The 17,726-nt window shown below is 37.3% G+C and overlaps 1 protein-coding gene across 2 annotated transcripts in view; it reads left to right on the top strand.

Moving 5' to 3' along the window:
- LOC150107697 (coiled-coil domain-containing protein 112-like) overlaps positions 1–17,726 on the top strand; it is a 203,512-nt gene that overhangs the window by 172,111 nt on the left and 13,675 nt on the right. For both annotated transcript variants that reach the window (XM_090391470.1, XM_090391471.1), the window contains one exon: positions 711–956. In XM_090391470.1, coding sequence (XP_090247596.1) covers positions 711–956 — 246 coding nt within the window. The remainder of the gene's footprint in view (positions 1–710; positions 957–17,726) is intronic.

Raw genomic sequence — 17,726 nt, 5'->3', positions numbered from 1 at the left:
TTTCATATTGCATTAAAAATTTTTGAGTGTTGTTTAATGTATTATTTATGTTCGTCTCCAATTTTGTTAAGAAATGTTCAAAATAAATCGTAATATTTATCTGCATCTGCAAAATAAGAATTTAAGCATTCAAAATACATTAATTTTGTAATACTGAGATAAAGAGCCAAAAAGGCTTCACTTCGGCAAAGTAAAATTATACAAATTAAGTGATATTGAATCCAACGTTATTTCCAAGCCGAATATAGAAACTCTTAAGATAGAGACTCAAAGAGTTTCATGCCGAATATATAGAAACTATAAAGAAAGTTTTCTATCTTAGAGTTTCTATATTTGGCTTGTAAGTCTGAAAAATTAACTGTAGAGTATACATCTATTTGAGATAGTAATACCAGTTAGTGTTCAGCAACACAAAATGGCAGCAGTTGTCTATTGTATTTTCAGCATGAAGCCTTCAAAGTCATTTGTCGCCATGAACTATTATTCATGACTAAAGTGTGGAGACCAGTGCTTACTGATTTCAAAAAATTAGTTAGAGATAGAAGAGTTTTGCCTATTCCCTTTGGCGACTAATAGGCATTAGTGAATTTCTTTATTTGTTTTTAATCAGTATTAGTTATTACAACATTAATAAATATTGATTATGTAAATTTTATGAAATTTTAATAGTTATTATAATGATGTGTTATAATAATGAATTCATTTTACAGGATGAAGTTCGTAAAAAAGTGAGGCAGTATATTGGAACAAAAAAGATGGTTGAATCATCAAAAATGCATGAAAAAATGGTGCAGCAAGCTCAACAAAAATTTGAGAATGCTAAAAAAGCAAAGAAAAAGATCTTGTATTTTCAACAGAAGGATAAAAATTTACTTATGGAAAAGGAGAGGAAAGAAAAGGAGTTGCAGTATGAAAAAGAAAAGACATATCTTAAACTTCAGAGTTTGAAGAAACAGGTTTGTGTGTCTATATATATATATATATATATATATATTATTATAATTCATTTTTACTCGGTCGGAAATATTATTAAAAGGTTTTAATGACTGATACCGAGAGATAAAGAGATGACATGGTATATTTGAAAAGATTCTACTAGTTTCGCTGAAATGATCAACATCTTCAGGTATCACAATCAAAGAAATATATAAAAAATTACAGAGACTTAAAATTGCATTAACAGAACAAGTACAGAAGACAGTAGCATGTTTGAAAACAAAATGCGAGCTTGAGTTCCAAATAAACGTAGACTACGTGCTGTCACGAGTGCACCAATACTGAACAGAGGCAACGTGTGCATCGCAGAGATTGAAACTTAGGCTGTTGTTGATATGGGAAGAATCTAGAGAAATTTCTCTAGATTCGACAATCTTTCTCTCGAGCTCATCATAGCACACATGGATGTTAGAAGTTTGAGTCCAGTTCACAATGTGTTGGCGGCTTTCATCTGAGTTAACTGAAAAGAGAACATGGCTAGAGAGAGCACTGGCTCTAGTCCTGTTGTAGGAGATATCTCTACGGTGTTCTTCCAAACGTAGAAGGATGAATTTAGCAGTCTGGCCATAGTATGGCTTTCCACAATCACATAAAATCTTGTACACTCCTGGAAACTGAGTTGGAAGATGTTTCTCTTTAGGTTTACTAAGTATTGAAGCTAGGCCTCCACCAGACAACATTTTTTACTCTGAAAGAGCAGCTATTAAGTCCTTAAAAAATAATAATAACATCGTTATTCTACTGGCCTATCTGACAAAGGGAATGCAACTGTCATCTTAGACAAGTCTGATTACCATAATAAAATTTTAGAACTTTTAAACAGTGATACTTAGTCAGAGATTAATAGTGACCCTACGATTGAATTGCACAATAGAACTGATAATTTATTAAAAACCACCTTGGAGTCACAAAGAAACATTCGTCTTTCTCTTAGGTTACCTGATCCCTCGACTGTATGGTCTCCCCAAGATACACAAAACAAACTGCCCACTCAGACCAATAGTTGAGAGCATACACTCTCCTACCTACAACCTTTCCAAATATCTCGCGAGTTTTTTAAGAAATCTTTTTGGAATTTCCTCTTCTCATATTAAAAACTCTGCAGATTTTGTTTCAAAAATCAAGGACATCGAACTTAAAAAAAACAGATTTAATGGCCAGTTTCGATATTGTTTCTCTCTTTACAAATGTGCCTGCTCAAGAAGGCCTCGATCTTCTCAAGAAGAAATTATCCAAAAAACTCTTTACTTTACTCTCACATTGCATTAAGTCAAGATACTTCAAATATGACAATAAGATTTACTTACAAAACTCAGGTCTCGCCATGGGCAGACCACTCTCTCTGATTCTCGTAGATATATTTCTCAACGATTTTGAAGAAAAAGCTATTAACTCCTTCCCCCTTAAACCAAAATTTTGGTATCGTTATATTAATGAATTTTCCTCATCTGGGAAGATGGTGTCAACAACCTCAATTTATTTTTAGACCACCTAAACAAGTGTCATGAAAAAATCTCTTTTACCTTCGAAATGGTATCCGATGACTGCCTCCCCTTTCTAGACCTGAAACTTACCAGATGTGCTGAGAGTATTAAAATCTCAATTTCAGATGAGGAAAATATCATTAATATAATGATACCAAAATTTTGGTTTAAAGGGGAAGGAGTTAATAGCTTTTTCTTCAAAATCATTGAGAAAAATATCTGCGAGAATCAGAGAGAGTGGGCTGCCCATGGCCAGACCTGAGTTTTGTAAGTAGATCACATACTGATAGATACCTTCATGCTTCCTCCCATCACTATGCCCCCCCCCCCCACAAAAATGTGGTATTATTTCCACCTTAGCTCACCGAGCTAAACCTTTACTAACAGAAGAAGCAGAAATTGAAAACGAACTCCATTTTCTTAAAAAAAATGTTTATTAATAATGGTTTCTCTCCTAATAAAGTTGACAAATTTCTTTCCCCAGTCACTCAACTACTTCTTAAGATCCCTCTTCCCCCAGAACCTTCATCTCTTTGCCTTACATCAGCTCTCTTTCACCAAAACTGGCAAAAATTCTCAAGACGTTTAACTTCAGAACTTGCTTTTCTATGCTCCCAAAACTTCGTTCAATACTTAGTAAACCTAAAGAGAAACATCTTCCAACTCAGTTTCCAGGAGTGTACAAGATTTTATGTGATTGTGGAGAGCCATACTATGGCCAGACTGCTAAATCCATCCTTCTATGTTTGGAAGAACACCGTAGAGATATCTCCTACAACAGGACTAGAGCCAGCGCTCTCTCTAGCCACGTTCTCTTTTCAGTTAACTCAGACGAAAGCCACCAACACATTGTGAACTGGACTCAAACTTCTAACATCCATGTGTGCTATGATGAGCTTGAGAGAAAGATTGTCGAATCTAGAGAAATTTCTCTAGATTCTTCCCATATCAACAACAGCCTAAGTTTCAATCTCTGCGATGCACATGTTGCCTCTGTTCAGTATTGGTGCACTCGTGACAGCACGTAGTCTACGTTTATTTGGAACTCAAGCTCGCATTTTGTTTTCAATCATGCTACTGTCTTTTGTACTTGTTCTGTTAATGCAATTTTAAGTCTTTGTAATTTTTTATATATTTCTTTGATTGTGATACATGAAGATCTTGATCAATTCAATGAAACTAGTAAATTAGTAGTATCTTTTCAAATATACCATGTCATCTCTTTATCTTTCGGTATCAGTTATTAAAACTTTTTAATAATATATATATATGCACACACACACTCACATATACATGCACACACATACACATAGAAACTTTTTGCTTTTACATGCACTCATACAAATATACACTGCCCTGCCAAAAGTATGTAGACCCCCCCCCCCCAGATATAATGTACTGGTCTCCCATAAACCCCTGCAAGCGATCTACTATAAAAGGAAGGTAGCAAACATCCTCATCCATGATCCACTATACATGAAATTGTACAGAAATATGAGAAGCAAGGTGGTACAAGGTTGCACCATGATCAGAAGACCTCATATCCTTTCAGACCGCAACAAACGAGCCATTGCTCAAAAGGTCACGAAGACTTGTAGGACCACTTTTCAGGCCATCACAGCTGCTGTATCAGTGGACTAGTAGGTTCAATTTATTTTTAGACCACCTAAACACTTGTTTAGGTGGTCTAAAAATAAATTGAACCTACTAGTCCACTTTTTAGACCACCTTAACACTTGTTTAGGTGGTCTAAAAATAAATTGAGATTGTTGACACCATCTTCCCAGATGAGGAAAATTCATCAGATAGGGTTTTTTTTTTGTGCAGGCTGTGAAGAGGAAGTCTTTCATCTTGGAGGCGAATGATTAGTGTCAAGAGTGTCAGCACTGGACCAGTGACTAGTGGGCGAAAGTGATGAGAGTCGCTTTACTCTCCCCCAATCGGATAGACATGTGTGGGTCTGGAGATGCCCTTATGAGAGAGAGATATGACTGACTGTCTCATGCCCACAGTGAAGGATTGTGGTGGTGGAGTCATGGTATGGGCAATGTTCTGTTCTGCATGCTGATTGAAACGATGTGGGATATTCTGGAGCATCACATACACCTGTGCAAGCCACCTGTCACCAGCCACCATCAATTGTTAGAGCTTTTGAAGGCATATTGGCAACGTATCCCACCAGAACAGTGTTAGCAACTTATAGACGGCTTTCCATAATGTGTAGCAGCAGTTTATTGCTACAAAGGGTGACCCAACATGTTATTGACTGCATCCATCATGTATGGCCTTCCAGACAAGTGTTGTCTGGATGTTTGTTATTAAAGTTTTTCCATTAAAAATATGGGAAATGAATGAAGAAAGGAAAATCAAACTTCAGCCAAATAAAAGTTATCAGAACATCTAGTTCTGATAACTTTTATTTGGCTGAATTTCATTGTGAGATAAGTAGTTGAGAATTCATTGAAATTTAGCAATCTATATACTTACAACTGTACAGAGCATTATATATCCTATGTTTGTTGCACATTATCAGTTAGAAATTAAGGATATATGAAGACATTATAATGTAAAATCAGATGCAAAACAAAGTTGCAAATTACCTCCACTGTTGTTTCATCATCTCCATGGATCGTGTTATGAAAGAGAGTAGCATTAGAACCCCCCATCATTAAAACCGAAGCTATTTAACTGCAGAGTTTATTGCACATGTATTGATTGCTAAGTTGATAGTTAAAAACTTTGTTAAAAAGAGAGTTGCTATCATACTCTTCAGGATAAGAGTATTAGTTTAATACTCAGTGTCAATTGTTAAAAACTTCAGGATAAGAGTAGATTGCTTATGCGTCACAAGAAACAGAAAAAATTAGCAGCTGCAAGATAAACATGAGCCATCAGACTTGTTCAAGTTAGGACATCGTGTTGTAATGATGTTTCACAGCTTTCTTTACAAAGCCTTTCCATAAGCAACCTACTCTTATGTAGAATTTTTGTTTTTCTAAGGCTTTATAGAAAAAAATGTGAAACATTATTACATCATCCTAACTTGAACAGGTCTGATAGACTGCGTTTATTGTGCCCAACAATATCCATAGAAACCTCTATGGATACATTGTTGGGTAAACTCTGCTTCCAAATACTGATTAAATATTACTTAAATTAAGGGGATATTAAATCCCACATAGTTTTAAAACCGATTAAGAAACTCAAAGATTGGAATCAGAGAGTTTCTTGCCGAATATAGTAAACTATAAAGTATCGGCGACACTAGCGTTAGCCAATGCAAGTGATCCTAGTACGTAGTACAATACCGGGCAACTCGTTGCAAAGGTGGAGGAAGTTCAGATCGCTATTCTTAGGTATTTTCCATAATGTAAAAACACATTTCCTAGGAAATGTATGCTGTTATTACATCATGGAGGGAGGTCACTACCCAGACCGGTTTCAGCCTTTTTTGAGGCTTCATCAGTGAGTAGCTAGACCTAATACCAAAGTGTATAGCGAAAAGAACTTATGTACTCTGCGAACGAGTTATCCAAACAGGTGCAACCATTAAGTTACTTAAGTATAAAGAGCTAATAAGCTTCATTTCGGCAATGAAAACATTACTTAAATTAAGGGGATATTAAATCCCACATAGTTTTAAAACCGAATAAGAAACTCAAAGATTGGAATCAGAGAGTTTCTTGCCGAATATAGTAAACTATAAAGTATCGCCCGGTATTGTACTACGTACTAGGATCACTTGCATTGGCTAACGCTAGTGTCACCGATACTTTATAGTTTACTATATTCGGCAAGAAACTCTCTGATTCCAATCTTTTAGTTTCTTATTCGGTTTTAAAACTATGCGGGATTTAATATCCCCTTAATTTAAGTAATGTTTTCATTGCCGAAATGAAGTTTATTAGCTCTTTATACTTAAGTAACTTAATGGTTGCACCTGTTTGGATAACTCGTTCGCAGAGTACATAAGTTCTTTTCACTATACACTTTGGTATTAGGTCTAGCTACTCACTGATGAAGCCTCAAAAAAGGCTGAAACCGGTCTGGGTAGTGACTTCCCTCCATAATATAATAACAGCATACATTTCCTAGGAAATGTGTTTTTACATTATGGAAAATACCTAAGAATAGTGATCTGAACTTCCTCCACCTTTGCAACGAGTTGCCCGGTATTGTACTACGTACTAGGATCACTTGCATTGGCTAACGCTAGTGTCGCCGATACTTTATAGTTTACTATATTTGGCAAGAAACTCTCTGATTCCAATCTTTGAGTTTCTTATTCGGTTTTAAAACTATGTAGGATTTAATATCCCCTTAATTTAAGTAATGTTTTTTGCCGAAATGAAGCTTATTAGCTCTTTATACTTAAGTAACTGATTAAATATATTAATTATTGAAGTAACTATTAAAGAAATCCTCATTTATCTTTTCAATATGTTATGACTAAACTTTGTAAGTGGTAGTCGATCTTGTGAATTAGTGAGATACTCATGAAAGGTGTCATCAGGATGATCAGCCTCGCATTCTTGTTGAGATGGTAGCTGATGATATGTACAGATAGAGACAGGAGGTATGGAACTATTGCCTGCCTATCCATCAGTTATAGACTGGAAACCAGTTTGCTATGGGATTTTAATTGCATCGTAGGTCCTATGAGGCAAAATCTCCAGCTAGGACTTTATATTTTTAATAGCTTCAGGATCAAGAGAGGCTTATTGGAGACTAAAAAATTCTTCTTAGTTGCCCATCTTGCCATGGAAAACACTAAGTACAGGGTGTTCGGGATAAATTTGACATATTTATAATTAATTATATTTTTCCGTAAGTTACATGTATTAACACACACTTCTCTTCATTTAAAAGTTTGGACCCTTCTTCATTCATATACAAGATGTCAGAAAGGATGGATAGCTGGAACCCACCTGAATCATGGAAGAGAATAACTTGTATCATGATGATTCGTGCCCGCCATCAAAATAAGGATATTACGACTGCTGCCCAATGCTCCCTGAATACAGTAAAAACAATCAGGCATGAACTAGAGACTTGCAATGGTGACTACGAGGATGTAGCAAGAAGAAAGATCCCTAGCAGACGATCTGATTGCGTTCGTACAGCAGAATTCCTCGCAAATCTGCAGGAACAGGTGTTGAAGAACCCTGGCATTGGAATTCGGGCTTTGTTCGTGGAGTTGCTAACTGTAGTCAAGCCCTGGATAACAAGGGTAGCCAATGGTAGGCCGTATGTATGGCAGCAGGATTCGGCCCCTTGCCACACCTCTGGGAAAAGTCAAAAATGGTTGTCTGAAAATTTCTACGACTTCACCAGTCCAAATGTTTGGCCTCCAAACTCCCCAGACCTTAACCCCATGGATTATTTTGTATGGGGCGCAGTTGAAAAAGACACCAATCGCACTTCCAGTAATACAAAAGCCCAGTTAATGGATAAAATTAAAACAGTTTTTGCGGCCCTTCCCAGGGAGACTGTAGCATCAGCTTGTTCGAGGTTCCGAAGCAGAATTGAAGCTGTGATCGATGCTAATGGTGGTTATTTTGAGTAAATCTTGTTGATAGTATTGTAATTAACTCTGCCTGTAATGTTTTTTTGTCAATTCATTAAATTTAATAGATACAAAGAAGATTTTCTTTTTCCTTACGAAACTGTCAAATTTATCCCGAACACCCTGTATATTGATTTGTGCATTAGCCTCAACAGGATGCTTGACCTGTCAGTGAACATCAAGACCAATTTGAGTCAAAAAAGTCCTGTTACATTTAGAGAAAATATAATCACTCAAATCCAAAGATGCTGGTCAGGCAGATTTGTGCTTAAAATTTGTCAGTTGAGTATCTATACCCTGCACTATGCTGGTGATGCTCTCCATATGAACATTTCTGGGATGGGTGACAGTCACCCATCAAGCTCTATACTTTATACAGATGGTGTTATACTCTAAATAATTCCACTATGAGTCTGCAGGATTACATTATTTAATTTAATAACTGCTGTAATAAATTTGGTATGAAAATCAACAACAAAAAAGATACAGATTTAAAAATAAGCAGGAAGAACACTGAAAACACAGCTACATCCTGAATGGAAAATCTATAAGAATCAATAAAATATTGGGCTAATTAGGCACAATTTTTAGTGTAGATTTCAATTTAAATATGGAAATACATACTAAATAAGTAAATCAGACATAGTGAGGAGTCAACTGAAGAAGAGAGAAATTAGTCAAAACAGTATTCAAACCAGTTTAGACTTATGAATCTGTGAGAAAGCTGGGAATAAAACAGTTAATCAAAAACTAAACACCACAGATATAAGAGTTTTCAGTAAAATTAGGGGAGTGAAAAGATAGCATTATATATTAGAATTATGCTAAAAATGAAGATATTAAAGTAGATTGTTAGCATTGTGAGCAGGGCTGATATTGCATGGTAACTAAAACAGAAACTCATCCATTCTGTTTAAGTTAACAAAACAGGCATTTGAAGGCCAGGATCGAGTTAAAAGATCCAAAAGAAGAATATCAATATCTAGTGGACTGATGCATTTAGAAGTGCCTCAGAAGACTGGAATATAAGATCTTACAATATTAGAGTCCTGACAGATAACAGATTAATTTGAAGGAACATTGTCAATAGAAAGTTAGTTCAGGAGGTTGTTGAGAAGGACAACAGATAATAGTGTGACAGGAAAGGTAGTTAGTGTATTGCCCAGGTATGCCAGTGATGAGATGAGGCAGAAAGCAAGAACTGCACTCCTCTCTTCACATATTTCTCTTCACAGAATATGTGAAGAGAGGAGTGCAGTTTGTTAATGTGTGGAATGAGTTTGAAGGAAGAATCGAACTGTATAAAAGTGATGAACTGCATTTGAATGGTTTGGTGTGAGTCATTTGGAGAAACTGCTGCTGGAAGGGAGAGTAATGAGTGCAGAGAATGAATCTGAATAAGTAAAAAGTGATGTGAAAGAGCTGGAGAGTAAGGAAGGAGAGATTGAGGTGTTACTTATGATGGGAATGAGAGAACAAGTGTGCAAGACAAGCAGGAAAATGGGGAGATTCAGGATGGACAGGAGAACATAGTTTGAAAAAAGTTGATGCTCCAAAAGGTTGTGAATGGGTGTGTAGACAAAAAGGGAAGGGATATATGGAAAACAGTTGGATTTGACGAAGATTCTGGGATGAGTAAGGAGAAAAAGAAATGGCTTCAAGAAAATATGAAGTTACATCTAATAAGTAGTTTCAATGAAACTTGTTATAGATCCAGGAATGACCTGTTATGTTTGTATATGAATACCAGAAGTATCAGAAACAAGGGAAATGAAATGGTTGCATTGATTTTGTTCACCCAAAAATAGTTGGCATAAGTGAGACATAGTTGGATGAGGATAACATCCTGACAGCAATAGAGATGGAAGGTTGTTGGCATTTAATTTATAGAGATGGAAGGGTATAATGTATTTTGTATGGATAGAAAGAGAATTATATCCATACAAGGTAGAGATGCAATGGGGAAATAGTAGTAGTTTTAGGCAGTATGGTGTGAGACAGAGGTGAAGAGAATGAAATATTTCGTTGGATGTTTCTATAGAACTAATAATGTGGAGGGTAGTGACACAGGAAATGTATAAGCAAATTAGCCAAGAAAATGGAAAAAGGAAGATCATTATGGGTGATTATAATTACAGCAATATAGATTGGAATGACAAAATAGCAACTGAAAGTAAAGAAAATTAGTTTCTGAGGGGACAACTACCTCTGGCAGTGTGTAACATAGGCCACACAAGGATTGAGGATCTTGGATTTGATCATCTCATCAGAGGATATTATTATAAACGAGGTGTCAAATCTCCCTCCAGTTGATGAGAGTCACCATGAAGTGATTAACTGGGTGGGTACCAGCCAGGTGAGGACTTCTGTGAGGAAAGGTTATTATGAGAAGCTCAACTGCAAGACAACTTGCAGCTGTAGCATGGAATGAAAAGTTGGGCAGGAAGGAAATCAGTGCTGCTTGGGTGATATTTCAAGAACTATCTAGTAGAATCAATGTCTAAATGTGTTCCAAAGGTCAGAAGATTAAATAAGGTAGGTGTAAAATAGATGAATGGGGAGATTAAGCATGCAGTACAGAGAAGAAAGGCATTATGGAGGCAACATAAGAGGAGTGGTAATAACAATTATATGAGTAAAGCAAAGAACAGTCAAGGAGGGTGACTTGGTTGGTAAAGATAGCAAAAGTTCAGTATGAGCAGCAGTTAGCTAATTAAGGCAAAAAAAAAAAAAAAAAAATTCTAGGGCGTTCTTTCAATACGTAGCCAGCAAAAATAAGAATGATTATCATAGGATGGTATCAATCAGTGAAAATGGTACAATAACAACTGCTGCAAAGGATATAGTTGAGATATTTAATAAGCAGTTCATCTTTCATCATTGTGATAACAGAAAGCAATGGATGGAGGAAGAGTAGAGACTGACTGTGAATGAGGAAGAGGTATATAGGGAATTAAGCACACTTGATATTAATAAGACTATTATTATTATTTTGGGGCTACTCCAGGGAGTCCTTAGACTCATCGAGGGAGGCCCTAAACATCATGTCCACACAACTATACAACATTCTCACAGTATCTATCATACCTTGCCTTGAACTCGCTCACTGTCATAGCACCCACAACAGACTCTGGCAGCTTATTCCACTCATTTACCACTCTAAAAGTAAAGAACCCAGCTCTAACACCACTGCTAACCACACTCTTGCCCAGCTTCCATAGGTGTCCCCTAGTTCTCCCACCACCAGTCCTGATCTCAAAAATATCCTCTGAATTAATCTTATAGAATCCTTTTAGCAATTTGAATGTCTCAATCATATCTCCCCTTTTCCGCCTATCAACCAGTTTCTGCAACCCACAAATCTTCAACCTGTTCTCATATGGTTCATTCCATAGACCTGCTATCATCTTAGTCACTCGCCTCTGGATCCTTTCCACCTCCTCCCCATCAAGAAGGAACCGAGGTGACCAAATATGGCCACAGTACTCAAGATGAGGTCTTATCAAGGCTCGGTACAGAGGTACAATAACTTGCTTGTCTCTGCTCGTTAAGGTATTTTTCAACAACCAAGTGAGTTGATGAGCTGATTTAGCTACTTTCGCAATGTGCCCCCCTAAACTTCATCTCCCTATCCACCAACACTCCCAAGTCCCTGGCCTCATCAATCTCTTGGAGTACAGTTCCACCCATGTGGTATACTGCTGCTAATTTTTTCACCCCGAAATGCATAACCTTACATTTTGTCACATTAAATTGACATCCATTCTCCTTAGCCCAGAACTCCAATCTATCTAAGTCATCCTGCAAGACTTTGACATCTTCTGCATTCACTATCGCCCTCCCCAACTTGCATCATCAGCGAACAAATGAACTGTTCCACTTAGATCCTTCCCTATATCGTTAATGAACAGATTAAACAGCAGTGGTCCAAGAGCAGAACCCTGCAGCACCCCACTAGTCACAGGACGTCTTTTGGACTCCACTCCTGAATAAATCACTCTTTGATATCTCTCCATCAACCAACCACCTATCCATCTCACCAACCCTATATCCATTCCCATATGTTGTAGTTTACGGATTAGAATTCCATGTGGTATCCTGTCAAACGCTTTTGCCAGGTCCAGCAGTATCACTGTAAACCCATTTCCCTTATCCAGTTCAGCCGTCACCTTGTTATAAAACTTGAGCAAGTTACTGAAGCATGATCTACCCTTTACAAAGCCATGCTGTCCCCTGTACAGTATCTCATTTTCATCAATCCATTCCTGTATTTTTCTCTTGACTACTTTCTCCAAGACCTTGACAACAACTCCTGATATGCTGATCGGTCGGTAATTTGCAACCATAGTCTTGGATCCTCCTTTATGCAGTGAAACTATTTTCCCCTTCTTCCATGCCTTCGGGACTAAACCAGACCCGAGACTTAGATTAAACAACATGGTCAAGGGCACTGATAATTCCTTAGCCGTTTCACGCAAGACCCGTGCCGGTATACCATCCAATCCCACAGATGTATTCACATTAAGGTTCTGTAATAGACTATTCACCTCCACTTCATTCATCACAATTCCCGTATAAACTAATGGCTCCTTCATTTTTTCAATGTCTCCACCTGGATGATATACTTTTGCAAAGTGCATGCTCAGTAACTTCACTATATCGACTGGTTCAGTGACCTCCTTACCATCGTCATTCCTTAAAATCATTTTGCCATGTACAATTTTTTTCTTGCTTGCAGCATATTGAAAGAACTGTTTGGGATTCTCTTTTGCTTGCATAGCTAGTTTCCTTTTATAATCGGCTTTTGCTGTTTTTACCACACTCGTTACCCTACTGGCCTGCACTTTATATCGTTCATGTGCCTGCAGGTCACCCCTTTCTTTAAATTCCCTCCACAGTTGTTTCTTTTTTTGCAGCTCAAGCTTAATGGTGTTATTCATCCATTTAACCCCTACTTGTTTTACTATTCGGACCCTAGGTATACAATCAGCCATAACCTCCTGTAAATGCTCCTTGACCACTTCCCATGCTCTATCGACATCCAGCCCTTGCAGTTGTACATGCCATGGCACTGATCCAAGCAATCTCCTAAGCTTGTCATACTTGCAGCACAGTAATTCCACATATACCCTGTCTTAATCAAAAATTCCACACCTTTAGCCCCCTCCCAGGTCAAGACCTTATGATCACTCTCACCAATAGGTGGCAACATGGTCATATTCATTACAGTCAAATTGTGAGATGCTATTACCAGGTCAAGCACTCTCACACCCCTAGTATTTTCAATTACATGCTGTCTCAGATAGTTATCCCTTAATAATTGAATAAAATCCATTTCCTTCCTCACATGTGTCCTCTCCTCCTTCCAATCAATGTTACCATAATTAAAATCCCCATAATAATTACCCTCCTTCCACTCATTTCATCAATTTGTTTATGCATACTATCTCCACCATCTATTCCATCACCTGGTCTATAGCAGCACCCAACTGTATATTTTATTCTGCCAATCTCAATCTCACACCAAATAGCCTCAAATCAGCTCCTTTCACTATCCTGCAATACAACTTCAATTCTCCTTGGTTGCAGTTCATCAGCTATCATCAATAACACCCCTCCCCCCATTTTATTCTCTCTGTCCCTCCTAAACACACTATAACCTACACATTCTATCCCACTAACTATATCATCTTTCGTCAGCCATGTTTCACTAATGCCAATAACCTGTGGCCAGGAAGAGCCGATCAAGGCCAAAAATTCTTCCTTCTTGTTCCTAATACTCCTGGCATTAGTATACATGAAATGCAGTGATCCCTTTGTTCCAACCCTATCTTGATGCGTTATTCTAAATATCCCATTCCCATTTTTTGTCCTTAGTGCTGGCTCAGATACATTATATGCATTTTTACACTCAACTGTCTCACTGATGTCTGCATATCCACTCCCCCCCCCCAATCCTTGGTAGTTCTAGTTTCCCTGGTTCTGCACATCCATTTTCACTTCATTCAGCAACACTTTTTCCAGTCTTCGCACACCAAGCCCATTCAAATGCAGGCCATCCATCTTGTATAAGTCCTTTCGCCCATCACACTCATTCCACACGTCCACGAATTCCACACCACACCGTTTGCATAACCTGCACATAATGTCATTTGCGATTATGGCCCTCCTTCTAAACTCCTCTCTGTCATACTGCAGCAACAGACTCACCATTCTAACTCTGTCACTCTTTTCTTTCGTTACCTTTAACAATACTTTCAAGTCCTCTCTCATAAAAAATTTATCACCTTTCAATTCATTCGTACCCACCACAATTATTAATTCTTTCACCCTCTGTTTTTGCACTCTAATACTCTCACTTACATCCCTAAATTTCGCACCCGGTAAGTATGATTTAGTTACACTCCCACCTATCACTCCTCTTAATAACAAGTCACCATACAACACTCTTTCCTTCATTTCAGAAACTCGCCCACTCTTACGCTGGTTATTTACGTTAGCCGAATCACTCTGGAAAGAGTTTTGCAGGTGCTCTAATTGCCGCTGCGCATTGTGTATCACTGCGCGCAACCTTGCGATCTCACTTCCTACAAATAATTCCTCATTTTTTTTATCATTCAAACCACTTTCTCTCTCTGTATAGTTGCTCTCACTCTTTCTTAGATCACTGCTCTCATTGCCATCTTGTACATTGCAATTCCCTATCAAGCCACTATTTTCACTCACATTCTGGCTTTCTTCAACCATAGCTGTCTCACAACCTGACACATAATTCAACTCCTCACTTTTCTTACACTTTCTGCACATTCTCCCATCACTATCACTTTCAATCCAAACTCCAGCCTCATTCAGGAATGCATACATTCTACACACATCATATTGGACAAATTCTCTCACATTATAGTTTTTGAACAATGGCGTCGTATTTTTGGACACCATTATCTTACGTCGCATTGGCGCCATATTCAAATCTATGAAACGTATCGTTAAATACTAAATTAAATAACGGAATTGACACCAAAATCACACTGACACCACAAGCTACCAAAATTAGACAATATTACGTTATGATTTTAACCTATATTCTAATTTTCATGCAAAATTATACTTAGCTTTCGGGAGCTCCCTGAAAACATGACCAACCGCCTGGCCCTCTAGCAGCCAATCTATGAGATTTGACTATGAGACTTGATGATATATTATGATATATTACCACATTTTTTTGAAGGAATGTACCACAGAATTGACATATTTGTTTAATATCAGTCTTACATGGAGCAAGCTCCAAAGGAGTGGAAGGAAGGCAAGATTGTACTGCTTCATAAAGGAGATGACAGAATTCAAACATCAAATTATAGGCCAATCTATATGTCAGGTGTTGTCATTAAAGTGTTGGAAAGACTGTTGAGAATCAGGAACCAAAATTGGATTGCCAACAATGGTTTTATCTTTGATGGACAGCACAGATTTGCTAAAGGGAGATCATGTTTTAGTAATCTATTTACTTATTACAATAAGGTGACAGCAGCATTGGACATGGGAGAAGGATTCACAGTAGTATACTTTGACTTTGCAATGACTTTTGATAGATTATTACATAAGTTGTTAGTCAATTTGCTCAATTTGTTTGCAAGTTGTTGCAAATAAATTGAGCACCTGAAACAGACTTTTGGCGAGAAGACCGGAGTGACGTCACCGTGCCACCAGGTAATCACAGACATTCCAAAGTTGGGAACAAAGAGCAAGAGCATAGTTAAGGAGCTGAAAGGGGAAGAGAAGAGAGGATTATTAGTGATTACGTGGACTACTGCCACCGCAACTGCTGGTGTTTTGGTTCCTTTATCAGCTGTATAGGAAGAGAGGAGAAGAGGCGATGACTCGGAGCACTTGACTGGAGGCTTGGCACCCATTGCCGGAACTACGTTGATGATGATTCCTCTTCAAATGTTCCGGAAAGAATTCCAAGGTGCGTCCGACAACATGTCCCACTGTGTATCTGACTGTGATCCCTGCGAAAGGCTAGATGCCTGTCAATGAGTAGCCACCAGTAGAGGAAAAAACAATAGAGTATGAAAACGTATCCTGTATAAAGGCAAAGATTCAAGTTAGAGGCTTTGTTCATGAGAGAGGATTGTGCATGTATAGAAAGAAGTGTGAGTAAACACGTGATATTGATGTTTTTCTTGGAATATAGGTATATAAGAATTGCATATAAGTGTCATTGGTAAAGCTTCGTACAGTGTTGTGTATAGTATCAGAGTAGTGCAAGTGTTTACATTATATTGGTGTAAGGGAAGATCCTGAAAGTAGTTATGTAAGAGGGAACAGTTATTCTATACTAATTGCTAAGTATGTATTTTATAATGCTAAGTAGTGTGTTAAGGTTGAGTGAATGCAGAACGTGTATAATTTAATGGTATAATATAATTGCTGGAGTTAGGTATGCTGAGAGAATCAGTTACTCCACACTATCTTGTAATCTCAACTTTTTAGTTAGAATAAAATGTTTTGTTTGAACAACAATTTAATCTAATCATTTGCCAATACACTATCTTAAATAAATTGCAGACCTGTATGCATGTGTTGATTAGGTATAGCCACGACTTGCTGTATGGTTAGGAAGATTTTAGCTAAGACCTTAACTTTGTTCCTAATTATTTTAACTTTTAGACTATTATTTCTGCCAGATTGGCACAGTCGTAAATCAAATAAATTTGTCTGGCAGAAGAGTGTGAGAAAATAAGTATACCACAATCGTATAGCCAGCAACAGTTAGATATAGAGTCAGCTTTACGTGTGGCAGGAGGCAAGGTCAAGAAAAGAAGGGGGGGGGGGGGCAAAATTTTAAGACAGAAGGGCTTGGAGGGCAAAACATGTAGGGAGAGTTAGAAATTAACAAGAATAGGTGCAACTTAGTAAATAGCAAGTTTTACATATGGCACAGCCCGACAAGATAGCAAATTAGTAACAAATAAGAAAAACCATACATACAAAAAAAGCAAGATAACACAAAATTTTACAATATGATAGAAATGTGCAAATTAGTAAGGGGTTGTTATAGGATTAACATTGAAGTGTTTTTTCTTAAAATGGTGGGAGATTGGAGAAAACAAAAGATCATTCCTGAAAGCTGTATAAGGGGGATGTGAGCAAGGGATTGAGAACCTGGTTTTTTGCATGGAGAGTTGTGAATTATTGGAATGCATTACATGTGAGCATGTTGTCTGCAGAGAATTAGTATGTGTTTAAGGTGCAGTATGACAAAAGGGACTTCCCAGAATCCTAAGACAGCATGGAGTCTGTGACTCCATGGGGATGTTAGGATAATAATAATAATGTAAACTCATGGTATTCTCATAGTATTCCGTACATTCCTTGAAGTTACATATCAGGAATTTGATGACGACGATGTTGGTTCAAGTCTTTATGAGCTTTTTTCCCCTGTCGCTATAATTAGACTGTTTTATTATTATTTATATTTTATTTTTTACTTTTACTGTTGTTAAAATGATATAAAATGATTATAATAATTTAATGAAATTTGGTATTCAGTATCTCTATTGAAATTAATAATAATGTAATTTTATTGTAATTTCTGTTTTGGGTTTTATAAGACCTTTTTAATAGTAAAATTAGGCAAAACAATTATATTTATATTAGTTAATGTTTAAGTTATAACT

Source organism: Typopeltis vanoorti, chromosome 4 (genome assembly GCF_054136105.1).
Source record: "Typopeltis vanoorti isolate ZY-2024b chromosome 4, IOZ_Tvanoo_1.0, whole genome shotgun sequence".
NCBI lineage: Eukaryota > Metazoa > Arthropoda > Arachnida > Uropygi > Thelyphonidae > Typopeltis > Typopeltis vanoorti.
The sequence above is the reverse complement of the archived record's forward strand: the minus strand, read 5'-3'. Positions and strand labels throughout refer to the sequence as shown.